General features: G+C 52.9%; 1 protein-coding gene across 2 annotated transcripts in view; it reads left to right on the forward strand.

The window, feature by feature from the left end:
* Positions 1-238: 238 nt before the first annotated feature.
* The window catches only part of FAM83F (family with sequence similarity 83 member F), a 31,894-nt gene continuing 4,832 nt past the window's right edge, over positions 239-27,300 (forward strand). For both annotated transcript variants that reach the window (XR_011534716.1, XM_070600149.1), the window contains exons 1-4: positions 239-817; positions 21,492-21,659; positions 22,176-22,297; positions 23,299-23,993. Coding sequence is in view for 1 of the 2 variants with exons in the window: in XM_070600149.1 (XP_070456250.1) it covers positions 323-817; positions 21,492-21,659; positions 22,176-22,297; positions 23,299-23,993 (1,480 nt within the window). In the remaining variant the exon portion in view is untranslated. The remainder of the gene's footprint in view (positions 818-21,491; positions 21,660-22,175; positions 22,298-23,298; positions 23,994-27,300) is intronic.

Genomic DNA, 27,300 nt, shown 5'->3' on the forward strand with positions numbered 1-27,300 from the left:
GCCGGGAGGCGGGAGCCGGCCCGAGGCCGCACGTGGCTCTAACTGCGGTCCTGCGCGCTCTGGAGTCCCCGGCCCGGGCCGGGCCCCGCAGGCCTAGGCCGGGCCGCGTCCCCCGAGAACCCCCCCGGAACCCCCGAGGTCCCCAGCGGCTCGCGCCCTGCGGAGGCGGAGGGCGCGGCCACCCCTCCCCGCCCGACGGCCGCGCCCGCGCCCGGGCCCGCGCGGATTGGCCGGCCCCGCGGCCAGGTGAGGCGCCCCGCCCCTCGGCGGCCCCAGGTGCGGCAGCGGGACCCGGGCCGGGCCGGGCGGGCGGCCGGGCGCCATGGCCGAGTCCCAGCTGAGCTGCCTGGACGAGGCGCACGTGAACGAGCGGGTGAGCGAGGCACAGGCCGCCTTCTACTACTGCGAGCGGCGGCGGGCCGCGCTGGAGGCGCTGCTGGGCGGCGGCGAGCAGGCCTACCGCGAGCGGGTCCAGAAGGAGCGGCTGCGGGACTTCCTCTCCAGCCCGGAGCGCCAGGCCCTCCGCGCCGCCTGGAGCCCCTACGAGGACGCGGCCCCCGCCGCCGCCGCCGCCGCCCGGGGCAAGAGCAAGGCCAAGGCCAAGGCCCCGGCGCAGGCCCCGGCCGAGCCCAGCGAGTCCCTGGCCTACTGGCCCGACCGCTCGGACACTGAGGTGCCCCCGCTGGACCTGGGCTGGACCGACACGGGCTTCTACCGCGGCGTGAGCCGCGTCACCCTCTTCACCCACCCCCCCAAGGAGGAGAAGGCCCCCCACCTCAAGCAGGTGGTCAGGCAGATGATCCAACAGGCCCAAAAGGTAGGCCCCCCCCCACGCCCCCCACACCGCTGGGACCCCATGCCCAGCCCCTTGGACCAGGCCCCACCTCGGAGGCCGCCCTGACCACCCTCTGGAAAATGGGCCCCGAACCCTCCCTCACGTCGCGGGGCTGGTGAGGCCTCTAGAAAGGATGGAAGTGAGCTGTTTGGTAAAGTACAAGGTGCTGGACAGTCGTTATTGCAGTGTCCAGAGGCGCTGGCTGTCCGCCGCTCTGTTCCTCTATTTCCCTGTCGAGTTCTGCTGCCTAGAGAAGAGTGGGGCTGTGGGGCCCTGTGATAAAAAGGCCACTCGGAGGTGTGATCATAACCTGTGTGCTGCCCAGGGATTTACAAAATATACCCCTGGCCATTTCCTCCTTTGATCTTCAAAACAACCCCAGGAAGTGGGTGCTGTGGCCTCCCCAGCCCCACCCCAGCCATGCTGCTCTGAGGAGACCCCCCAGAGTCCAGGCTGGCCTGGTCCAGCACTAGAGCTCAAGCAGTCTGGAATGAATGAGGAATGTATTCTGAACACCTGCTACGTGCCTGGCTGTGATGGACACTTGGACAAGGCGGGTGGCTTCTCAGCAGCTCAGGAAAAAGCTCTCACTTACTGGTTTGCTGTAATTGCGGGTTGGAAGGAGATGCTTCCAGGGTGGCTGGTTAGAATATCTGTGGGGCCTGTAGGTTGTGGGGCAGGGGGAAGATTTTTATCTTTTCTCTGTGGCCTTGGGTAGGGGTATCTGGGTAGAGTTTCCAATTAAAATATAGGACACCTTGTTAAATTTGAATTTCAGACCAACAATGAATAATTTTTTTAGTAGTATGCCCCAAATATTGCATGGTGCATACCAATACTAAAAAGTTATTTGTTATTTGAAATTCAAACTTAATGGGGCATTCTGTATTTTGATTTGGTAAATCTGGCTCCCCTACACTGAGGTTTGTTAAGAAACACCAGCAACCTTTGGTGCCCCGTTCAGAATATACACAGGAGTGGCTTGGGGTCACTGTTCTAATTCAGTTCAGTTCATGTGATTGGAGTCTGGTTACCCCTGGAGGTGAATGACCTGGGGAGGGAAGATTAACCTAGAAAGACCCGTGGTGGGGCTCCTCTTCCTGGAAGTAGATTGGCTGCCAGAAGGAAGGGTTAACTCTTCACTCTCCATATTTCCACCCTCCCTCTCTGAGGAATTCCTCCTTGTCTGCCTGAGCTTTCTTTGAATGTTGCATTCTGCAATAAAGAAGCAAGTTTGGACAGAGGAGGGGAAAGGATGTGGGTGACCATTCTGTGCAGCAGGCTGCAGCTAGGGTCAGGGGTCAAGTCTCATGATGTAATACTAACGAGCCTCGATTTATTAGCACTTAATATGTGCCAGCCACTGTGCTAATGATTTACCTGCATTTTCTCTTTGGCTTTTCACAACAACCTGGTGAGATGGGCATTTTCCTCATTTTTGCATTCAGAACAGTTAAGGTCACATAGCTAGTAAGTGGCTGAGCCAGGGTTCAAACGCCAAGTCCTTGCTCTTAACCACTGTGCTACCCTGCCCTGCTGTTTGATAATGGTGCAGCAGAGTTAAACCGAGGAGCGTGAATGAGAAGCGTGAATGGCGCTAACCTGATCACAACCTGGGGAACGGGTTGTATACCCCTGTTACAAGAAGGGAGAGACAGGGCCCCTGCCCTGGGGCTTCTAGACCCTGTGGGATCTCCTGCCTGGTGGAGTGTTCTTAACTCTTTAAATATTTAACAGCTTTAACAATTGTGAACCAATCCCATATGTATGTGTTTAGCCAGTAGTTATTTCCTGAGCACCTACTGTGTGCCAGGCACTAGCCATCAGAGCATATAAGCTGTAGCCTTTGCCCTCCTAAAGTTAACTCAAATGCTGGGGGATGTGCTGGAAAGAGAAGAGTTTTTGAGGCTGGATGTGCCTAATCTGGGAAGGCTTCCCAAGAGAGGTGAGTTGCAGAGTGAAAAGGGGAAAGAGAAGGAAACTGGAAGGGGCAGTTTCTCCATAAGAGACTCAAGAGCAGGAGCAAGAGGTTTTTGCTTCAAAACAGCAAGCAGCTCTGATTGGCAGGAAGAAAGCCATCCTGGTAGGAGCTGAGTACTGTGTGGGGCCTGGAGTGAGCGTCCTAAAACTGGGTCCTAGGCAGGTGACTGCCCCCGTGAAAGAAGTAGCTTCGGACCCATCTGTGCCGACTCAATTCCCAGGCCCGCTGGGCCCCCACCCTTAATCACTGCCACTCACGTCTGTGCAGCACCTGCTTCTCAAAGACCCCGTGAAGTAGGTAGATCAGAGTGGTTGACCCTGTTTCACAGATGGGGAAACTGAGGCACAGAGAAGGAAAGGGGCTTGCCCAAAGGTCACATGGTTGGTTATAGAAAGACCCAGATCCCTAACTTCTGCTTCTACAGGCTACACCCTCTGACTACTGCCTGCCCGCCACCCAGCTTGTCCAGCTGGCAAGCACCCTTACGTGGCCGTTGCATTGGATTCTTCCTCCTTCCTTTTCACCCTGAGGGAAGGAGTTTCCTTGTTGCCAGGGAGAGTCTGGCTGCTGCAGGCCGGGTGGGGGAAACTGAGATGGTTTCTGTGCAGAGACACCTGTGATTGTGGAGAGGAGGCAGAAGGACATACAGAGGTCCGACTGTGTGCCAGAGAGTTTTGTATTTTATCTCATGTAATCTTCAGAATAACCTCTTAAGGAACTGTCATTTTTTTTTTCTTTTCTGCTTTTTCTCCACAAATCCCCTCAGTACATAGTTGTATACTTTAGTTATAGGCCCTTCTAGTTGTGCCATGTGGGACGCCACCTTAGCGTGGCCTGACAAGTGGTACCATGTCTGCGCCCAGGATCCGAACCAGCGAAGCCCTGGGCCACTGAAGTGGAGTGTGCAAACTTAACCACTGGGCCACTGGGCTGGCCTGGCACTGTTATTTTTATTGGCGAGTGATAAACAGGAAACTAAGACTCAGGGTGGATGGCCGCAGATCAGTGAAGGTTCTGAACCTGGGCCTCAGGGAGACGGAGCAAGAAGCCTAACTAGGGGACACTTTAAAAATATGATTAGGGCTTCGGGACGAGGGGCAAAGGGTGATGGCCAGTGAGGAAACAGCCCTGCTGGTGTGGAGGTGAGACCATGTGGAGTGGGAGGCGGGCCTCAGAGGCAGCCAGTCTTAAGTTATCTGCTCTCTGCACCTCTGCAAATGGCAGAATGCCCTCTGGGCAGCGCTGGATAGCCAGCATTCAGACATTCCCGTGTTTACTTGTGGGATGGGGGTTTTCCTGTTGGTTTTTTCCCCTTGAGTGATCTGTTTATTTTAGTGTCACTGAATGATGTGCTCTGCTTAAACTACAGGCAGGAAGGGTGCCTTCAGGGACCCAGAAATGAGTCCCAGGCCTGCCCTACACTGGCACAGGCGACCAGGGAGGTTGCTACTGCTGGGCTGCTAAGATCACTGTAACTGACCGGGGTGGCAGGTGGGGCATGTGGGGAGGTGGAGTTAACAGGAGACCATGTGTAGACTAGGAAACTCTTGGTTCTTGTTTGCAAGGGCACAGGGAGAGGACCAAACCACTGCATTTGGATGGGCTAGCACTTGGGAAGGACAGGGCATCCATTTGGTTGCTCAACAAGTGTTTTGAGGTTTATTGTGTGCTAAGCACTTTAGGAGAAAACAGACATATAAAACACACCTCTGCTCTTAAATAGCCTAATAGTCTACTAAGCCATCATTATCATACAGTATGATGAGTCCTTGACAGAGGGCGTGGCAGAAGGGGCACTAACCCAGCCCCTGAGCCAGGTTAGGGAGGACCTGTGGTGCTGAGGCCCTGTCCACAAGCATGTCCAAACGCAGCAGGAAGGATGAGCTTGCACCGAGTATCCACCCGTCTTTGCGTCCAGGCTCCCTTGTGACTGGCGGCTTCCATGACTGAGGCTGCTGGACGGGTTTAGAGAGTGTTGCCTGTGCTTCAGGGACAGAGGAAAACTTACTGGCCCCCCACCTCAAAGAATGACCCTTGACCCCTGCATTGCTGGCCCACACCCAAAAGCACCAGCTACCCAGCTCTTCATTGCTTATCACAAACTGCCCCATTCTGTTTGAGCCTCGATAACCGTATAAGGGAGAATATTATCTTTATTTCACAGAAGAGGCCTTTGAGGTCGGAAGGGGTGGGATGACTTGTTTTCAAACCAAGGACGAGGAGATTACACAGCTTCCCCAGGTCCCTGGTCAGAATTACCGATGATGCCGTGAAGATTATACAATCGGAGAGGGAGGCTAATGGCCTAAGAGCTTTGATTAGCCCGGAGCTGCTCTTCTTTATTCCTGTTGCAGTGGGAGGAGCACGCCTGCCTGATTGGTGGGGGACAGAGGGCTGTGGGTAGCAGGCCTGGCCCTACCCATCTCTGCCTGCTGACAGGTTTGCCCCGTTTCCTTCAGGGCCCGGCTCAGATGCCCCCTCTTCCTTGGCGCTTTATCAAATTTTCAATCCAAAAATGACTTTTTGTTCCCAGACGTGGCGCCTTGTTTGTGCCACCTGTGTGCCAGGCACACAGCTCACTTTGGGAGAGCCCGTTTCATCCTCAGGGCCTGGGAGCTTTGGAGGAGCCAAGACTCCATCTGATTCCTCTCCATCTCCTCCGCAGGGCCCCAACAGTCACAGGTGGTCAATGATTCGTTTAAAAGATTGGAAACTGTCTCCTATTGGCGACCTGTGCCTCTGCATCCCTCTAGAGAAGCAAGTTTCTGGAGAAGTCCCCTGTTGACCTGCATTTGCCCAGAGGACTCCTTCAATCCCCATTGTAACACGCTGTCTGGCAGCAGAGAGAAAAATGCTCTAACCTGGGGGGGGGGGATTTGGGGGAGGTTTCAGAGCAAGAGGCATGGTTGGCCAAGTCAGCAGCCTTGGTTAGAGGTTTGGGCAGCTGATGGGGTTGGACAGCTGGTACACGTGCCCAGGGGATGTGGCGAAGTCTTGGCATCTCCAGCTCACAGCACAAGGAGACTCAGCTTTGCAGCTGGCAGCCTTTGCCACTGAGTAGAGCCCACTGTCTTCCCCCATTAGCCTCAATCAGCGCTTCCCTCATTCGAGCGCGTCCAGCAAATAGTGCCAAGCACCTTCTCTGTAGCAGGCGTCGTGCTAGGCACGGGCTATAGATGTGAAGAAAAGGGAGGGAGAAAACCAGCGGTTTACATGTATAATGTTTGGAAATGTTACTGCTTTGTGAAATCTGAGTCTGATAATCCATTCATTAGCCACCTCACCACCTTGTCTGAGAGCCTGTCCCAATGCTTGACTTGCTCCTGATACCTTTTCCTGTTCCATCTCAGAGGGACCGTTGACTTTATCTAGAGCTTCTGAGCTGCCTTTTCAAAGTCTGATTTCAATGCACAGTGCGAGAGGGAACCTCTCAGGGCAGTTCATGACCTGAGGGTCTGACACACTGCCCACCCCCCCCCCAACCCTTCATCCCTCCACAAGTGACCTTTCCACATGGGCTTTGTGTGAGAGTCCTTGTCCCACTGAGGCTGGTGGATAAGGGTGTGGCTGCAGCTCCCGGGACTGAGCACTTCACAGCCCTGCCGGAAGCTTGCCCCAGCCTGTCCCAGCATCCCTGCCAAGCCCGGGCGCTTTGGCTATTGGATTCTGAGCCTCTCTCCTTTACGCTCGATCACTGATCCCAGGAGCCGGAATCTCTGAGCAGTGGAGACCCAGCTTCATGTCAAGGACAGAGGACAGACTCTGAAGTTGAAAGGTCTTGGTTTCTGTCCTAATCTGGCCACTTACTAGCTGTGTTCCTTTGGGTAAATCACTTTCTTCTCTGAGGCTCCTGACCTGCAAAATGGGAGGATAAGACCTAGATTTCTAGATGGTTTTGCAAAGCGAAGGAGAAACTGTGTGAAGCCTAGGGAGATGGAGAAAGTATTGTACGAAGGTGAGTTGTCGGGGAGAGTGACTGCTGCCTTCTCTGTCTCCTCTAGGAGCAGGAGAGCAGGGGAGGGAAGTGCGGCCCAATTTCCTCCCAGGAAGTGGGGCAGCCCCAGCCAGGAGATCAGTTAGGAGAGCTAGGGGTCGCCTCTCGTTGTTCGGGTTCAGGTTCGAGGCCCCATGCAGGTCTGTTTCCTGTTTCCTCCTCTGAGTAGAGAGGAGCGGCTGTCCACTGCCCCCCACCCCATTTATCTGTTGGCCTTGATTTGGTGGTGGCGGTTTGTCACAGCTGCTGTTGGTCTGCAAGAGGTGGTGGCGTCTGAATCCCCAACCGAGGATCTTTGCTGGGATCTGCCATGGGCGGAGACAAGACAGGAAGGCGCAGAGGCTCCCCAACTCCCAAACCAGGGACCCCTGAGAGTCCCTCACACAGTCATCCAGAAGGGCCTCACGGACCGCCCGAGCCCGGCCCAAAGACGCCGAGGGCAGTCTGGAAAGACTCCCCAGAACTAAAGCTTTCACGGGTGGGGCACGGAGGGACAGGCTGTGTTTCTGTCTTCGGAGGAGAGGGAAGGCTAGGCTTGGTTCCTCTGAAATCTGACACTTTGTGTCCCTGAGACTCTGAGGATGGGTGTTTCCCAGGGAGTTCAAAAGTAGAAGATGGGGCCTCAGTAAAGGGGCGCCTTCTTCATGACCTTCTCTTGGTGGCATGGGTGGCATGGCCAAGTTTGTGGGGTAGCAGTGCGAGGAGGCCAGGCAACTGCCAGGGAAGGAGCACACGGCTGGGAGCCAGGAGCCTGCGTGTTCTCGGTCTTGCTCTGGCTGTCTCTTCTGTCACCCACCAGGTGACCTTGGGCAAATCATTTGACCTTGCCGGGCCTCCATCTCTGCATCTGTAAAATGAGGATAATTCTTGCCTTCTTGTTTACTTTCACAAGATTGTTCTGAGACTCTAATGCAAGAGTATGAGACAGCATTTTGAAAAAGATGAGTAATGTATGCAGATAAAAGGATTTCTATTATGAGGAGCTAACACTGTTGAAAGATAGGTGCTATGCATGTTATTCCCTTTGATTAATCCAATCCTCAGCACCCTGCAAGGGAACCTGGAAGTTCCTAGAGGCTCAGGGAAAGCACAGGGTCATGGAACTCACATGAGAGGCTAGCTGGGATTCCACCCAGGTTTCAGTTCAAGGCTTGTGTCCTCCTGCAACAAATGCAGGTTGCCTTTGGGGACTGCCCCCTGGGGCCACCTCTTCCCTCTAAAACTTCTAGAAACAACGTATATTTATTGCCAGCCAGGCCCTGGGAATCTCACAGACAAGTTCTGGAGACAAACAAGTCCACAATTGCTAGCTGCTCTGCTCTGTGTGAGTCAGGAAAAGCAGAATTCTCTCTGCCTGGTGGCTCTGGTGTAGGTAGCTTCCAGGGACCTATATTGCCTTTTCAATTGCCACTTTCTGGCCCCTGGAACTTGTGCACTTACTGACAAGCTGAGATCTTGATGGATTCCCAGCCAGCACCCCCCGCATCCCTCCATGTTCTTGCCCCCTAGGATGCTGCCTCACCTTGGCTGGTGGCCAGATCCGCCTCCCGTTTCTCAGAGTGCCAGTTCTGGGGCAAGCTTCCAATTGGCTGGAGGGGGTGGTGGAGGGGCAGGGCAGAGAACAACCAAACCTGGGATGGGTACTGGCTGACGGCCTGCCTCTAGAGGCTCCTGGCACTGTCCTGAGCCCCCACCCCCGGGCTGAGTCACTCTAGCAATCCCTGCTCCCCGCCCCCACCATGCACCTCACCACCCCAGGCACCATGACCAGTCAGCCTTAGCCGCCTTTCGCAGTTTTCTTTCTACTTCTTTGAAATCCGTGGAGTCTGTGGCCTTGGGAATGATCCCAGAATCTTAGCTCTGGAAAAGAGCCTGTGGCTTTTCTAGTTACTAGTCTCTCCGGCCCGAGTTTCCAATAATCTGTAAGCTCATCCCAGCACAGCTTGTACGGTGGTCATCATTCTGTTGGGCCCCTCGCAGTACTGGCTGGGCATGTGGGAGGCTCTGGATAAAGGTTCTTTTTGTTCTGTTTTCTAGCAGTGAGTCAGCAGATGGTTGGGGCGGGGGCAGGACCAGGGCTCTTTACCAATGGTGGGTCTTCAAGGACAGACTGTGAGTGTCCTTAACTCGTCCCCCTGCCTCCCAGGAGGGTTCCCAGGCTGCCTGCAGAGTCCTCACATTTGCTCATTCACTCAACATGTTTTACTGAGGACCTGCTATGTACCAGGTTGCAGAAATATACAGACGAATAAAATGTGGACCCTGACCTTAAATCCAATGGGGGAGATAAAAAGAAAATAAACTGCAATACTGTTCGGGGCAGGTTGATAGGTATTATTTATTGAGTGCTTAAATGCCAGACTCATGCTAGCCCTTTTAGAATACATTATTTCCTTTCATTTTTACAACAATCCAGCAACTTTCCATTTTACACATAGGGAAACTTTCCACTTTACAGATGGTAGGGTCACACCACTGGTAAATAGTGGGGTTGGGTGGGAACTGAGGAGAGTCTGATTCCCACTGACCTCCAGGGCTGCGGAGGCCTCCCCGGGATTGACAGCTGAGGCAGCCAATGTGGAGCGGGGGGTGGGCAGAGGGCAGGTGTGTGCGAGGCCAGAGGCCTGGGAGTGCATGGACTCACTTTATTCCCGTCACCCCAACGCCCTGTGACCACCTTCCCCAACCAGACCCCTCCCTGCACTCTCCACTTGCCTCTCCCGGCACGCCCTCCCGGGTAGCATCACCTGGCAGTGGCCGTGAAGGCATCCTCACTACTTCGCAGAACCTCCCGGGCAAAGTGCCAACTCCAGTTGTCTTGCCCTGATGGATCAATCAAGAAATATCTCGGCAGGTGCTTCTTGAGTCCTGCTTTTCTCTGCCCACTTACTGTCTAGTGCTCAGAGCTCCGGGCCAGTAACCCAAACCAGCAGCTGATCCTAAAAACCGTTTGTGTATCTTCATTGGATTTTTTTTTTTTTTAGTAGCTGATTTATCTTCCTAATTATGTTTAGCTTTAAGCTAATGTTAAAATGAGCTTGCATTAGATAATTTTCACTAATTAACACCAACTTAGTGCAGGGGAAGTCATCCCAGAAGCATGCTGTGGGGCAGGGAAAAGCTGGCCTAGGATCTTGAAAAGAACTGCTGTGCATACTCCCTGGTGGGTCACATAGGGTTCTCCATGGCTGAATTAGTTGACCTTGCTCACATGGGTACAGTCTGTTCTCTCTCAGGAGAGCCAGCCAGGGTCTCCTTTGTGTGTCTCCTTCATCAACCTAGTTTGGGGTATGGGTGTCAAGAGTGATGGCCTTGTAGGGTCAGATCAACAGAAATGAGCCCCAGTGGGGCACAGCAGGGAAACGTGACCTGCAGAGTCGGGAACAGAGCCCTGCACAAAGGCCAAGGGGTCTAGGAGAGGAAGCAGCCGGGCTGGGCAGAATTGGGCTCCAGTGGCTGCCAGTGCAGCCAAGGAGCCTGGTGTCTAATGATGTCTAATTAGTGAGGCTGAAACTATGTAACACGGCTACAGACAGCTGGGAAGCCTCTGCTGACAAAGCCCAGATGCCCTGCTGGTGGTGTGGGGGCAGCCTGGCCTCCAGGCAGAGAACAGGACCCCGTTGGTCTTGGCTCTGCCCTCTTGGTGGGCCAGGGCTCTGGTCCAAACTGCTTCCTCAGCTCCCCGAGGGGAGCGCCCTACTGTGGAGGTATTCTTTTTTTTTTTTTAAAGATTTTATTTTTTCCTTTTTCTCCCCAAAGCCCCCCGGTACATAGTTGTGTATTCTTCGTTGTGGGTCCTTCTAGTTGTGGCATGTGGGACGCTGCCTCAGCGTGGTCTGATGAGCAGTGCCATGTCCGCACCCAGGATTCGAACCAATGAAACACTGGGCCACCTGCAGCAGAACGGGGCCAGCCCCTATGGAGGTATTCTGTTTAGAGCAATGACTGCATGTCAGGCCTTGTGCAGAAAGGAATGACAGGTCTCCGTCCCCTACCCCCGTCTGCTCGGACAGACACAGACATGTGTCCTGGGGAGGTCACACGCTGCCCTGGGGGCTGGGCACAGAGCATGATCCTGGGACAGTCTTGGGGAAGAGTGAAACAGGGACCTCAACAGGGAAAGGGCATTCCCATCACCACAGGGATAGGGTGCTGACAGCATGAGTCAAGGCACAAGGGCTGGAGCCTGCCGCTATGTTTGCAGAACAGAGTAATCTCGGGAGGCGTAAGTTTATTGTCAGGGGAGGGAGTGGGTTGGAAGCACGTGGAGGGATTTCAGCCAGGCTGCGGGCCTGATTGTGTCAGCGGTCAGGGACCAGAGCGTTTGAGCAGGGGGCATGTGTAGGGTTGTGTTATTAGACCCCCTGCCGAGATAGGAAAGTATCGGGACAGCATTAGCTCGTCCCCATCAAGCTGACGCTGCGCAGCAGCAGACACCAGGCCCTGCGAGGGAGGAAGGGCAGAGCTCAGCCTCAGGCAGCTGCCACACCCCATTCTCTCCAGGCATCACTGCGTTTCTTTGCATCCTCACAAGAACCCTGAGGCAGCCTCACCTTACAGGCAGGGTTAGGCAGCCTGAGTAACTTGCCCAGGTCTCACTGCCACTGTGGGACCCGACTCCAAGGGCTGTGCTGTCCACACTGCAGTCGCTCTTGGACTGTGGGGCTTTACTGAAATGGACGTTGAGTCCAGGGGTGGGAGAATGCAGGGCGGGTGGGGCAGGGCCAGGCACTGTTCCTGGGCGTCCTCCACTGGATGGCTGTGCAGACCTCCCCTCCTCGGCTCTCCTCTCCTCTTTTACCCCCGGGAGCATAAACAGGAAGCTTAAGGTAAAGCATATTTAGTAGTTCACATCCTGCTGGTGCAGAAATTGGTGATAATTCCGATGGGGCCTGTTGCAGTCTTGACGACAAAAGCTGTCTTCATGATGCACCCAGGGCACTGAGAGCCCCACACCCAGGGATGAATCCTTTCTGTCCTCCAGCAGCACGGGCTCCCGGAGCCCCCTGGAGGTCCTCTACTCTGGTACCCCCTACTCTGGTTGCCCAGTGTGCAGGTGTAGACACCCAGTGTTGCTCGACAACAGAGGATCGTGTAGACTCTTCTTCCCTTAATTGAGCTGCCCTTCCCCTCAGTTAGTTCAAGTTTTGACCTTTCTGGAAGTGTAGTTCTCTGGGCTTAATCCCCGCCTGGCCTGGGCCTGCTGGGCACAGTACTGAGCAAAGGACAAACACCTCCACCTGGCTGTCCACTCGAAGGCGGCTCTGGGCTGCTGGCTCCCCAGGAGCTGGGCACGCCCCACACTGGCCCTCTCACCCCCTCTCTGAAGTGATGGCCCCTTTGTTCTGGGTTCAGTTGCTGAGAAGAGAAGAGGGCACCGGCACATACCTACCGCTCATGAGGAACCTGTGCTCCTCACAACGTCTGCATTATCTCATTTAAAACGCAGAACCACCCTGTGAAGGCATCACCTCCCCACTCAAGGAAACTGAGGCTTAGATGAAATGACTCACTCACGGCCACACATCCAGTAAGGCTCTCTGCTCCCAGGGAGCGTATTCTCCTCCAGACGCCAGCCGTTGCTCAGAGTGTGATCCATCCACCGCCGCATCCAGATCACCGAGGAAGGGCGGTGTTCAGATGCGGTTTTGCAGGCCTGCTGAATCAGAATCTCTGAGGATGGGGCCCTGGGGTCACCTGTTCAACAGGCACACCCCTACCCGCCTCACCCGGGGGATTGTTTGTACGCTGCGTGCTGACCTCAGTCCCTCTCTGGGGGAGACAAGAGAGGAGATTCCGCCAGTGGAGATGTCTGAGCCGGAGGCCAACCCAGCACCACCCGCCATGGGAAGGGAAGGCCTGCTCTCTGGCCCAGACAGACTGACTCCTCTGGGCTGCCAGACAGATGGCCATTCTGGGAGGCGGCAGCTTGACCAGTGCAGCGCTTGAGGGGAGTTACCCTCACTCAGCTTACAGCGAGTGAGTTGACTGACCCCTCGTAACTGCACGTCTTTTTCATGGGATCTGGTGCACACTGTCTCCTGGGAGGAAGGCAGGGCAGCCATGGGAGGTGAAAGTCGGGCCCCAGGCTTGCATGGGTAATCAGTAGGAAAGCAGGGAGTGGAACTGCCGCCGTGCCTCAGTGAGCTCCCATCCCTTCTTCCCCAGCAAGAAGTGACCATCGCCGGCACACCCCTGAGATCAGCAGGCTTGACCCGTGGCCTCCTGCTTTTTCCCACCCTGGAGCTGAGCGAGAAAGGGGTGGATCTTTGCCGGCAACTGCAGCCACACCTGCCCCAGTGCCTAGAGCTGCACGTCAGCAGAGCTGGGAAACCAGTGAGACAGAGAGTGGTGGGGTCCGTCTCTACCAGTGCATCCTGGTTTTGTGTGACTGGAGGTGGCCCAGGGTCCTAGCCAGAGTGGATCCATCCCCAGAGGCTATGTCCCCATCATCTGGGGGTGACAGCTTGGTGTTATAGGGAAGCTCAGGACTGGGGTCAGAAGCCCAGGCTTTAGTCCCACCTCTGCCAAGACCCAGTAGGGTAACTTAGCCTTGGTGCTGGGCTCCAGCTGTTAAGCTTCCTCCTCGCTCTGAGATTCTCCGAGTCTGGAAGGTCCTTCAGTGCGGGGACCAAGTATGGAGGTGCAGCCTGTGCTCTGCATGCGGGCACAGCCCAGGGGCTTGGCAGGGCTGATGTGCACCCTGTCACAGGGAGGACGGCATCATTTTTGTGATTTGTGCGAAGGTGCTTGCTGTATGTGCAGGGGGCAGCCCTGCCTGCTGGCCTGATGTCCTTGGTGCAGACTTCTACTTGTTGGTTAAGTACTGTCCTCACTTATGAGCTGGCTGCTCCTTCAAGACCTTGGGTGGTGGAGCAGAGGCAGAGAGAGCAGACCTCTGAGCTGTCGCTCAGACAGCAGTCTGGGGAGGCACCAACTTCTTTTCCCTTCTCTGCGCCCTTGAGGACGAGCTTCAATTCCCCTTCCAACAAGATGGTCTAACCAGGAATCTTGCTCAGCATGCGTTTGTTTCTTTCTCCACCCCAGTGCCTTGCCATTAATGAAATAAAAGAGATGTCTACAAAACTACATTCACACCCCACAAATAAAACAATGAACATAAAACAACCTCCATTTAGGCATTCATTCCACAAACATGGAAAACTGATTCTGTGTTGAGATGTCCCCCAGGTTGGAGACTCTGAGAAAATCACATGGTCCCTGCCAACAGGAGCCCACAGCCCAGTAAGGGACAGAGCTGTCAGCATACGTTACAGTGAAGTGTCAGGCACTCTGCTGTTTGCCTGGAATACAACGTGGGCAGGAAGCAGAGAGTGGGGAACATTGCGGGGTGGGGAGAAGTTCAGGAAATTGTTGGCTGAGTCATGAAAGATGCACAGGTGTTTCACCAGGGTATGGAAGGGTAGGAATAAAGGGCCTTAAAACTGCCTGATATGTGCGGTGGTTCTCAAATGGGGAGGGGATGCGATTTTGCCCCCAGGAGACATTTATCAATGTCTGCAGACATCTTTGGTTGTCACCACTCAGGGTGATGCTACCGGCATGCTGCTAAACATCCTGCAATGCACCGGACAGCCCCCCACAACAAAGAATTAGTGGTCCCAAAAGGTCAATAGTGTCGCGGTAGAGAAACCCTGTGTTAAGGTAACTGTGTGTGATTCTGTGCGGCTGAAAACAAGGGGCAGAGGTGAGGTGGCAAGGTGAAGCTGGAGAGGAGAGAAGGGCTGATCATAGGCCTTCAGATGCCAAGTTTAGGAGTGTGGACCTCTCTCAAGGGCTGAGGGACCCACTGGTTCACCAGTCTGTTTGGGGGCGATCACTGCTGTGAAGAACGAATTGGAGGGCAGAGATGGAGCAGGAGAGACTCTTAGTGAGGAAGCTATTCCAGAAGTTCGGTGAGAAATGCGGGGGGTCTGAGCCAGGGCAGCAGAGCAGTGGGAACGGAGAACTTGACCCAGAGAAGGTGCACAGAGGGATAGGACCTGCTGGAGTCAGGGACCGGTTGCATTCGGTCAGTGGGGAGAAGGAGGAAGCCAGTAGACCCAGGCTTCTGGCCAGAGTCACCGAGAAGATGTTGATTTTGGAAGCTGGCGAACGCGGCTTTGTGGGGTGGAGATCCAGCGCAGCGGTGGCCGTCTAGTCTGGGTGATCCAAACCAGCGATGCCAGTCCCCGGCATTGAGCAGAGCTGCGCGGAGTGCATGGGGAAGGTGGATTCCCTTCCATTACTTTTGTGATCTAACGGTAATTAAGGAGTCCAGAAAGAGAATCCAAAAAGCTGGCAGTGTAATTAAAGTCGAATGACAGATAGAGGGGACTTCTGAGGCTCCCTACCCCTCCCCCCTGCTCCCCCGCCTCCGCTCAGTCCCTCCACGGAGGAGACAGTGACATAACCAAATGCCCGATGAGGAGTATCACAGCATCAGAGCCTCTTTGCTGGTGGGACTGCAACAGCTTTACAGTCTCCTGCCACCGCAGACTGGCCCCTCTCCCGGGTGCTGCCCATCAGTGGTTACCAGGTAAAGGCCCTGGGAGCCCGCCGGGAGGAGGAGGTGACTCCTCTCCTGGCGGCATCTGTCTCCCTGGGTTCTGAGCCTGTGACGTCCTTCTTTTGAAACCCAACTTTCCATTTACACTGGGAGTCTTGAAGTTATCTCTGGCGGGGAGGATCACGTGGTACATTAAACACCAGAGCGAAGGCGGGGCTGGTTTCCTGGGCCCGATGCTGTGGAGCTGGATGTCATGTGGTGCCCTCAGAGAGCAAAGCGCGGGGTAATTATCACTTCTCCTCCACAAGGAGATTGCAGGAGTCAGCGAGCAGTTGATTTTTTCCCACTACAGATCTTTCATTGTTTAATCGGTAGTGACGCAGTGGCTGGGTCTCACCAGGGTGCCGCAGACCAAGCCTCCTGAAGGCAGGGCCCTCAGGACTCTGCCTCTCCATCCAGTTTGTGACGGTCTCGTAGCACATCCTTTGGCAGGTGGGGGGTGAGGGCTGGCTGGCTCCCTGCTTGCTTTTTCAGTTACAAAACAAAAGCAGGAGTGTGACTCGAGAAGCACATCCATGAGCCAGTGAAGCAATCCCCAGCAATGTATTGAGGGTGACTTTAAGCTGGACACTGTAGAGAGTTTGGAAATGAGCCAACAGTGGACTCTTGGCCCCAGACTGCACTTGGGAGACAAGATATCAGGAGCCCTACAAGATGGTGGGAAGCCGTGTTCCAATGGAATGAAGCCTGAAGGGTCATGTTAAAACTGTCCGTGCTCTGGCCCCAACCTCGTTGTACCTACCCCGTACCCAGGCCACTGCTCCAGGCCACCTGTTGTGTGTTGTGTTTGTTTGTTCTGGACCTCGAGTGCGGAGCAGACTGGACCTCAGTTCATGGTCCACTGCCACCCTTGGGCCATGCAAGGCCCCTCTTACCTTGTGTTCTTCTTGCCTCCCATTCCTTTCTCCTTGCATAGGCAGCCACCCTAATGTATTCAGTATGTGTCCTTGGACATGTCGGTATCCTTGAAAAACATGCAGCATTATTTTATGTAGAGCATTCTTATTTACATAAATGGTATTAGGCTATAGATTTCATTCTCTAACATTTCAAGTCAAACTATCCATTTTAAAAAGAACTATCCAAGTTACTGCGCATGGAACTAGTTCATTGCTTCTGTCTGCTACAAAGCACTCTGTCGTGTACATTCCTCACCATTCTTCTAGAGATGGGCATCTAAGTAGTGCCAACTCCTTGCTATCCCAAAGAAAGCTGCAGTGAATGTCTTTGTTCTTGCCCCCTATAGACCTGTGTAAAGATCCACGGGGTTCCCTGGGTGCACAGCTGAGAGTGGCATTGTAGTTACGCACACCCTGAAATCCACTAAGCTCTATACAATGCTCTAGCGAATAGCTGCGCCATTCCCCTCCCACCAGCAGTAAATGAGCTCTCCCCTTTCCTCACGCACTAATGTTAGAATTAGTCCACCTTTCTAATTTTTAGTTAATCTTATAGTTGTAAAGTGGTATTGCTCTCTCTTTCATCTCTTTGCTTTAATTTGAATTTTTCTGATTACTAATAAGGTCTGCTTCTCTTTATATACTTATTAGCCATTCAGATGTCTCCTCTAGGAATTACCTATTCATATGCTTTGCCCATTTTTCTAATTAATTTCCTGTCTTTTTGTTGCTGATTTGCAGGGATCCCTTGTATATTATTAATTTCTTTTCATTGTAGACATTGCAGATATCTTCTCCCTGTCACCCATCAGTTACCTTTGTCTATGGCATCTTTCTTTGAACAGAAATCCCTAATTTGTCAAATGCATCCTTTTAAATTTTATTTGCCGTATGATTTGTGCTTTTGGAATTTTAAGAAATCCTTTCTTACCTGTGTCATGAAGATATTTTCCTACATTTCATCAATTCCTTTATTAGTTTTAACTTTCACATTTAGGCATTTAGCTTACCTGAAGTTCACCTTTATATGTGGTATGAGGTAGAGCTCCACCTTTATTTTTCTCTATTTTAACAAAGCATCTATTAAGCAGCATCCTTTCTCCACTTAGTTGTGATTCTACCCATATCAGACTTGAAAGTTTTACGTATATATACAGATACGTGTAAGTTTCTGGTCTCTCCCTTCTGCTTCATTGGTCTATTTTTTAGTTCCTTCCCACCTCGTACCACAGTTCTTATTACTATGACTCTGCGGTATGTCTTACTATCTGGTAGGACACGTGTCTCCTGTTAAGCTTTTCTTTTTCAAAATTGACTTAGTTATTGTGGATCTTCATTCTTCCTTACCTCTTAGAAGTATTCGAGTTCCTTGAGAAAATTTACTGAACTTTCATTGAAATTGCATTGGATTTTATTAATATGGGGAGAACTGGATTTTTTATTTTAGTTTTTATTATTTTTTCTGAGGAAGATTTGCCCTGAGTTAATATCTGTTGCCAGTCTTCCTCTTTTTGTACGTGAGCTGCTGCCACAGCATGGCCACTGACAGCGGAGGGGTGTAAGTCTGCCCCTGGGAACCAAACCTGGGCCACCGAAGCAGAGTGTGCTGAACTTAACCACTAGGCCACTGGGGCTGGCTCAAGAGAATTGGATTTTTGTTGTTGTTGTTGAGGAAGATTCACCCTGAGCTAACATCTGTGCCAGTCTTCCTCTACTCTGCATGTGGGTCGCCACCACGGTGTGGCTGGCAAGTGGTGTAGGTCCGTGCCTGGTATCCGAACCCACGAACCCGGGCTGCCAAAGCAGAGCACACCAAACCCAACTGCTACACCACAGGGCCGGCCCCGAGATAAAATATTAAATCCTGTTATCCATGAACATGATTTCTCTCTTAGTTTATTCATGTATTTTTAAATGTCCTTTAATAGAGTGTTCAAAATTTCTCCATAAAGATATTAATTCCTGAATACTATGTGTTTAAGTTGCAATTTTGAATGGCTCTTCTTTTCTTTTTTTAGTTGCTTATTGCCGTAGTGGAAGAATGCAATTGATTTTTATAAGTTTTTCTTGTATCTAGCAATCTTGTTGAATTCTCCTATTAATTCTAACAGTTTTTCTTTGCATTCGACTAGGTTTTCTATAAAAAGATCATCTCTAAATACTGGTAGTTTTGTCTCTTCTAATCTTTCCATCTCTCATTTCTTTTTCTTGTCTTATTGCATTCATCAGGACCTCCAGTACCTTGTTGAACAGCAGTGGTGATAGCGAGTATTCTTGCCTTGCCTGACTTAAAGGGAATGCATCTGAAGTTTCTGTTAAATGTGCTTCATGTGGGTTTTTAGTAGATAGCCTTTATCAAGTTAAGGAAGGTCCCTTCTAGGCCTAGTTTTTTGAGAATTTTAATCACAGATAGGGATCTAGTGTTATCATATCCTTTTAAAAACTTTTAAGATAATATATGATTTCCTCTCCTTGACCCCATAAGTGTTATAAATTAAAATGATACATTTTCTTTTAAAAAAATTTTTTTTTCTCTTTTGGTGAGGAAGATTGGCCCTGAGTTAACATCCATTGCCAATCTTCCTCCTTTTTTTTTGTTTTTTTTTCTCCTCAAAGCCACAGTACATAGTTGTATGTGCTAGTTGTAAGTCGTTCTAGTTCTTTTATGTGGGATGCTGCGACAGTATGGCTGGATGAGCAGTGTGTAGGTCCACGCCTAGGATGTGAAGCGGCAAACCCAAGGCTACTGAAGCAGAGCATGTGAGTTTAACCCCTTGGCCATGGGGCTGGCCTCAAAATGACACATTTTCTGATGTTGAGTCATCCATACATTCCCAGGATAAACCTTCCTTGATTATGCTGTATTATGTTTAATTCACTTTTAATGACTTATCCATGTAATTTTTCTTTTCAAATTCGTCAATGTGTAAATGGTCTTAAATTTTTTTCCCTATTTTTACTCTTTCTTAAATAGTAAGAATTCCTTTAAAAATGTTTAAAAGTAATATGTCTGCAATTATTTCTATAGTTATTTACTTAAAAAGTAAATATGTCTGTAGTTATTTCTCTTTTTTCATTTAGTATTTTGTTTGCATCTCCTCTGTTTTTATCAGTCTTGCTAGAAGTTTGTCTATCTTGTTTCATCTTTTTTAAAAAAACAGGTTTTGATTTGATGTTTCTAAAATACCTTAGAGCTGAGTTCAGATCTGCCACGTGCCAGCTGTGTGCCCTTGGCCCCTTTGCATTTACTTCCTCAGGTGTAAAATGGAACAACAGTCCTCCGCACTGTGAGGGTCAAATTAGGCAATTTACCTAAAGCACCTGGAACAGTGTGGGGCACATCAAAAGTGCTCAGTGCATGTTATCCTCGTCCTCAGTGCCTCTGTTTGTGCTGTGGCCTTTGCCTGAAATGCCCACCTCCTAGGCCCCTGCTAGCCCGTGTGGCAGGCCTGTGCAGATTAGAGAAAGATGTCCCTTCCTCAGGCCGGCACAGCTTCCACTCACCCGCTCAGCCCAGTGTCCACGTGCGGTGCACAACCTGCGTACCCGTGCATGGCAGCCTTGCCCACTTCCCTGCTGTTTTCCTCCCTGCCTGTTCCTCATGGTGCCCAGTCTGCCCGCTCTTCAGGTTTCAGCCTCCCTGGGGAAGTCTTGTTCTTCCCTGGCTGGAAGTAATCGGCCAATCTCCCTCTCTCCCTCCTTCTCTCCCTCTCTTCCCCTCCAGCCTTTGAACTCACCTCAAATGTCATTTCTGTATCTCTTAAGGCATTTATCTCATTTTGCCTTATGTTTTAGTTATTTTGTGCAAATATCTTATCATTCCAGCTGGATTAACCCCTTGAAGTTCGGGATTATAGTTTATCTGTCTTTAGATCCTCCCTCTGCCTGTGAGGCGCAGTAAATGTTCCTTGTAGGAATGGCTGAGTATTAAATGTAGGAGCTGGGAAGAGCCTTAAGTAATACTGTGTGAATGGTGAGGGCTGGTCTGTAGAGGCAGGGTGATGGTAGGGAGCGTGTGTGAAGGTGGTGGTGATGGTAATGGAGGGTACCACTTACTGCGCTTACAATATGCCAGGCACTATGCTAAGTGCTTTCTTGGTTTATCTCCCTGAGCCTGCACGACAGCCCTTTGAGATAGACACTACTATTCGCTCCACTTTGCTGCCAAGGAAGCCGGGGCTCTGACGAGTCAGCAGTGGAGTTGGTACACCAGGCCTGGTCCGCCTGACTTCAGAGTTCAGGCTTTCACAAGCAGACTCCCTCCACCATACAGTGGTTACCGTGGATTGGGACTTACTACATGGCAGGCATTGCGTGTGTGGCTTTACAAACGATCTCTCTAATCCTGACGGCAGATGTGTAAAGTACAGCGTATCCCCACCTCGCAGAGGAGGAAACAGAGCTCCTCGAGGTTCAGTGGCTTGCCTAAGGTCACATAAATAGAAGGCGGTTATCACCAGATCTCTCTGACCCCAAAGCATGCCCTTTCCTCTGCGTCATGTGCACAGTGCTGGGGGCCAGCAAGAAAACCCTGCTGCTGGAGCACAGGAAGGGTGTGTAGGACAACGGAGGATGCTAAGGAAGGAAAGGCAGATCTGCCTCAGGCTGCAGAAGGCCTCGCCTTCCAGGATGGGTAATCAGGACTGACTTTGGAAATCAAGGGTCTTGGGTACTGACTGTGATTTGAGGGTGGAGTGGGATGGCCTGGACAGCTGGAGGCCAGGGGAGCTCTTGCCGGCCCTGCACAGCTGCAGGGAGATGCAAGCACCGAGGCCTGCAGAGAAGGTGGCGTGTGAGCAGCTCCACAGCTTGCGGAGAGGAGTCCATTCCATGCCTCAGTAGTGGCATCCTCTTGAGCCTGCTTGTTTCCCTAGGGCACCAGGACCAACGTTCCTCAGCCCCCAGAGCTCCCCTGATACGGCTTCTGAAGAGCTGCTGGAAAATCCCCAGGGTCGGGTGGTGGGGATTGGTCAAGGATGAGGTACGAGCAGCATGGCCTGCACCTCAGGCGTTTCCCAGAGCAGAGAGCCCATCTCCTGGGCTCAGATGTGCTCGGAGGTAGGTGGGGACGTGGAGAACCCAGGGGTGGTGCAGATGGGGTTCTTGACTCTTGCCCACCAGTTACCCAGGGCCCAGCTGGTCCTCTCTGGGCTGAGATGTGTCTCTGTAGGTGTTTAGACATGGCATTCCTCACCGGTGCCCTCCCCGTCCAGGTCATTGCTGTGGTCATGGACCTCTTCACCGATGGTGATATCTTCCAAGACATTGTGGATGCTGCCTCTAAGCGCCGTGTCCCAGTGTACATCATCCTGGATGAGGCAGGCGTGAAGTATTTCCTAGAGATGTGTCAGGGCCTGGAGCTCACTGACTTCCGTATTCGGGTGAGTTGTACCACTGCGGGTAGGGAGGGAGGGCAGGAGATGAGATGAAGACTGCCTCTGCCGCTTCCTCTGCCTCCTTCCCAGTTCATGGGCTCGGGTGAACATCAAGGTCTCAAGCCCTTCTGTCTGAAATCTTGCCTCATGAACTGATAATCCTAAATTACATGCCTAGCTTAAATTTTATCCCAAGGCTGCTGAGACTAAGGAAGCAGCTCTGGCCCGGTCCTGGGGTGCTCAGCGTTAGTGTCAAGCTAGGGCTCTGGTTCTCTTCTGGGGGCTTTGGGAGCAGGCAGGAACCACCTTGGGCTTGTCCATGCCCCGAGCATGATTTGCTGGCTTCCTCCTGCTGTCCAAATGGGCTCCTACCTGTAAGGCCGCAGGAAGCAGAGGCTAGTGCCAACAGCAGCCAGCAGGCAGGGTCCCGTGGACAAGTGGGCTCCTCTGCCAAGTGGATTTAGCTCAGAGCCTTGTAGACCCCCAACCTGTGTGACGGTGCGTTTCTCCTCTTCTCAACAGAACATCCGTGTCCGCTCTGTGACAGGTGTTGGCTTCTACATGCCCATGGGGAAGATCAAGGGGACCCTGTCATCAAAGTTCCTAATGGTAGATGGTGAAAAAGTAGCCACTGGCTCTTACAGGTGAGTTTTGCCAGGTCCGAGAAGGGCCCCGGAGGCCTTTATTCGTGGTAATAATTGTTCATGTTTAAGAAGATGCTGGACTGAAGCCCCCATAGTCGAGAGTTTAAGAGGTATTGTCTGACCCGATGGCAAAGAAGAGCCCCCTGGCCAGTCCCTTCCCTCAAACTCTCTGGCTCCTGGATTACTCCAGAAAGAGGGTCAGCTGTTACTGGCCATTCAGCACTGCCTGCCTTTCATGGTTCACAGCAGCCAGCTGCATTTTGAAGCTAACTGTTAGGCGAGATAAGCAGAAAGCGAAATGCACCAGACCTGGGAAAGAAATGTGAGGCTGTGGCATGGAAGGAATATCCCCGCATTCTGACTCAGAAGTAAATCACCAGGAACAGGAACTGTGCAGTCTCTGCCCCCCAAGTAAATTAACATCTAGGTGAGAAAAAGAGACCTGGGCATATGAAACAATTAATAAATGGCCTAAGTCCTCTTATGTGGTTAGTTTGGGGCTTTGCAGACACCAAATGCTCTAAAAATTCAGAAACAACCCAATAAGTGATGGAATGATATTAACAATAATAGCAGCTGCAGTTATTAAATGTCTTTGTACCAGGTACTGAGCTAAATGTTTTATATGCATTATTTCACTGGAGTTCCACAGCAACTCTGGCTGTAGGCCCATGAGCCCCATTTTACAAGGCACACAGGGTATAAACCAGGTTTGAATCCAGGCCTGACTTCTCATGCCCCTGCCTTGCACCCACTGCCTGCTTGCTCCATTTGAGGCCCAGACCTGGAAGAAAGAGAAGATTTGGGTTGGTGGAGGGAGAGCACCCCAGAGCACAGGCCAAGAGGTGCCTTCCACAGGCAGAAAGGCACCTGGCCCGGGCGACGGATCGGGTTGGGGCGGGGGCAATGGGTGTGGAGATGGGCCTGCCAAGGGGCTGCTGGCAGGGCAAGGCAGCAGGCCTGGGCACATGCATCTTGCTTTTCTGTCCCCATGTTCCCAGGTTCACCTGGAGTTCCTCCTACGTGGACAGGAACCTTCTCCTCCTCCTGACAGGGCAGAACGTGGAGCCCTTTGATGTGGAGTTCCGCGAGCTATATGCCATCTCCGAGGAGGTGAACTTGTACCAGCAGCTGAGCCTGGCAGGAGGTGCTGGCAGGCTCGGCCCCAACTACTCCTCCACTGTGGCTCGCAAGCTCATCAACCCCAAGTACGCTCTGGTGTCAAGCAGCCGCTGCCCGCCTGGGGAGATGATGCGCTGGGCCGCCCGACAGCAGCGGGAGGCCGGCGGTGACCCAGAGAGACAGGAGGAGGGCAGCGGAGGCGGCGAGTCTGCCCGGCGCCTGGAGAGCTTCCTGAATGACCTGGTCACGCTGGAGCAGGTGCTGCCCCCCGTGGAGCCCATTCCCTTGGGAGAGCTGACTCGGAAGGATGGTAGGGTGGTCTCTCACCTGCACATGGACCTGAAGCCCAGACCCCGAGAGGCGCTAGCCCGAAATGGCAAGGGAGAAGCTGCCAATGGGGAGGCCCCCCCAGCCAGGGAGAGCAAGCGCTTTGGCAGCAGGTTCTTCAGCCGACGGGCCAAGAGGCCTGCAGCGCCCAACGGCACAGCGAGCTCCTTCTCCACCGAGACCTCTACTGAAGTGGAGTTTATGATGGGGAAGAGGCCCAACGAGGGCTCCAGTGCCAACGTCTCAGGTGAGCCCTCCCCCTCGGGCCCAGTGCCCCCAGGCCCCTGGCCCTTATCAGGAGCGTTGCCTCATAACTGCAGAAAGGCAGCTCGCTGGTGTGGAGAGGGCAGGAGCTCTGGGGTCACACAGTCCCCAGTTCCCATTTGCTCTGGCCTTCATCTCCCTCGTGGCCTGGGGCCAGCCACTTCAGGTCTGAGTTTCAGTTTCCTCTTCTCTAGAAGGGGAGAATGGCGCCTGCCTTGCCCAGCTGTTTTGAGGATGTAAGTGCTCAGATGGTGGGCATGGGGTGGCCTGAGAGCTACGATTACTCCTGCTAGAGGCTTGGAAAGATTCTCCTTGGAAATGAAGAAGCAGAGGCACAGCGCAGCCCAGTGGCAGGGCTAAGGCCCAACCCCCGCCCCTGAGTCTAGGGTTCATTCTACAAAGCTTGCTCCTTGCTGGATCACCTGTCATCAGGACCTCACCTGGTCAAACACACCACACCCTCACCTGTGCCCCCCAATGCCCTGACCCACCTTCCTCGTTTCTGTTGTAAATAGTTTGACTTGGTTCTTCCCTGAGTTTGTTTGATAAGTGGCATTTACCATGCTGCTTACCTCTGGGAGAGATGGTTCCTGGGGGTGGTATCTTTCTGGCCATCTCTCTGGGATCCCCTGGAGATCCTGGCCTTTATCTTTCTCTCTGGAGCAGTTTCCACTGTAGCCTTTCCAGAGGCTGGTGGTGACAGCCAAGGCCACTGCTGGTGCCTTTTCTCACGTCAGCATCTCTGAGTCAAAGGAGTTTCTGTGCTGGGATTTCTCCCTCCGTGGCTGTGGGGCTTTGCAGTGGTGAGACTGGGCTCCCTGGCTGTCCAGGTAGTGATGGCAGAGCCTGCGGTCTTGCTCTGGGCAGCCTGAGTGCTTCCCCCACAGCCCAGCTTTGACCTGAGAGTGGCTTGAGTGCAAGGATTACAGCCCTCTTCTCCGCTCATTCCCTGGCCCTGCTACAGAGCCTGGCACACTCAGTCTCTGCTCCTTAAAGTTAGGTCAGGCCTGGGAGTCTCTGTGCATTTGGGCACAGCAGAAGCACCAGTGCTGTACCTCCACTTGTCCAGGAAGCATTTATTGAGCGCCTCCATGTGCCAGGTCCTTTCACATGTGCCAGGCCCTCACAACAACCATGGAGGTGATAAGTGGAAGCTCAGAGAGGTGAATTAAGTGGTCCTAGGGCACAGTAAGTATTAGTGGGGCCAAGACTCAAACCCAGGCCAGGGCCCATGTCCTAACAAGGAGGGGTAGCTGGCCCGTCCCTTCCCCCCAGGCTTCCTGGCTCCCCCAACACCAGATGCTGCTGCTGCTGTGCACCTCTTGTTTGGAGGAAGGGTTGCCATGGTGAACACCTGGCAGGGAAGAGGGAGGGGGAGCCCAACCACAAAAGGGGCTGTTTCCTGAGTCTGGACTGGAGGTGAAGTGGAAGCTTTCTCTTCCTTCAGCCCCTCACCCTGAGGTGCTGTTTCCATAGAAACGAAAGGCCCATTGTGTTGTCCCTTCCTGCTGCCTTTCCTGAGTCTCTCAGCATCGGTTCCCCTGCTTGGATGACTTGGTGCTCTCTGAGTGTTTGCGCATGGCACCTAGGAGCCAGCCAGGCAGACCCGGACAGAGCCCAACACCCAGAGAGAGAGAAGAGCAAGCACGAGAGTGCGCTGGCACATCGTCAGGAAAGTCTGAGAGATGCCCAGCAAGGTCCCCCATTCCTTCTCCATCCTTCAGAAGAAACACAGAGTGGCCTCACCCAGCACAGCCTCTGCCCACCTGGACGGGCATCCAGTACCTGAGAGCCTGAAATTCAAGCCCCTAATGAGACCTTTCCTCTCCCTGCTGCTCTCTTCCCTCAAAAGCAGGGCAAGAAGCGGGGACTTCTCTCCCCAGAGGTCCTTTTCAGTGGCCTCCAGCCTCGCAAATGTTTGACTGCAGCGGGGCTGTCTCTGTGGCTCCTCTCAGCAGCAGAGGCTAAGTCGGGAGGACTCAGTGCCAGACAGTCAGGTTCCTGACAGCATGGGGACCCAAGGCTGGAACTAGTAATCCTTGTACACTTGCAACTGTCATCGGGGAGGAAATCCCTTCAGCTGCTACCTTAGGGGCCCCCCTTTCCTACAGTGAACGTTCAGAACGTCATCAGGACAGACATGGGGTGGATCCCAGCTCCCAGTACATCAAAGTGTTCCCCATACCCCGGGTACATCCTTTCACCTCCAGGGGCTGTTTCCTAGTGGAGAAGAGGAGGGGTTGAGCCAGGGAGGGTTTCCAGGTCCCTTTGAGCTCTGAGTCTGACTCTGTCCTTTCTCACTGTCTCTGCTGTTCTCTTGTCAAGGGAGAGCTGGGCCCATGACAGGGTACGTGAAAGAAAAATAGAAAAGCTAGGCACTGACAGCCAGTAAAATTGCTTGATAAGAAGTATATAGTTGTCAAACAGCGTGCAAATTTTGCAAACCCAAGTGTGGCCCTTGGGAGAACCTTCGGAAATCCCTTTAGGTTTGGAGATCCAGCCAGGGGCCGCCTCGTGGTTTGAAGGCTCACAGCCCCCTCTACTGGCGGAGGCGAGCACCTTTTCCTTCTGGATTCTCTATCGCTGAGACCTTGCTCCTGCACTGGGTGCGCTCAGCACCTTTCCCCGAGCCTGCGGCCACATCCATCCAGAAGCCCTGACAGGCCCTCTGGGGTGGAGATCCCCACCTCAGGGAACAGCAGTCACTGGAGAGCCTTGTTAAAACGCGGTGACGAGTCTGCATATTAAACAAGTGCCCCGAGTGTTTCTGCACGCGGAGTCCCCAGAACAGCAGATGAGGTGACACTTGGACAAGGCCCCGGCCTCAGGGGGCTGCAAGGCTGGGGGAGGAGGTTCCAGGTAATGTCCTGAAGCCCCTACTGGTCCTCCCAGGGAAATCACTGGGAAATGGCCAACACTCTTGAACACAGTTAAGAGAAGGAAGGCAGGCCCAGAATTTTGCTGAGCACCTGGCGAGTGCTCAGTGCTTTCACACACAACTGACAACCACCCTGCCTTTTGACATCCTTCCCCAGACAAGACCTTAGAGGTGCAGAGGTGAGCCCCTGAGTTGATGGTTACACAGTGAGAAAAGGGCCGTGTGGTCTCTCCCTCCCAGGGTCTTGCATGAGGCATTATGACTGTCTCAGGAAGGTTATGGCTGGCACCATTTCCCTACATCTTTAAAGACTGTTTGGAAGGGCTGAGGCCTGAATACGATTGACTCTCTCGCTGGTATCCCACCAGTGGAGAGGAAGAGGAGAGTGGCATTTACGCCCCAGAGCGCCTCT

This window comes from Equus przewalskii, chromosome 29 (assembly GCF_037783145.1).
Source record: "Equus przewalskii isolate Varuska chromosome 29, EquPr2, whole genome shotgun sequence".
NCBI classification, from domain to species: domain Eukaryota; kingdom Metazoa; phylum Chordata; class Mammalia; order Perissodactyla; family Equidae; genus Equus; species Equus przewalskii.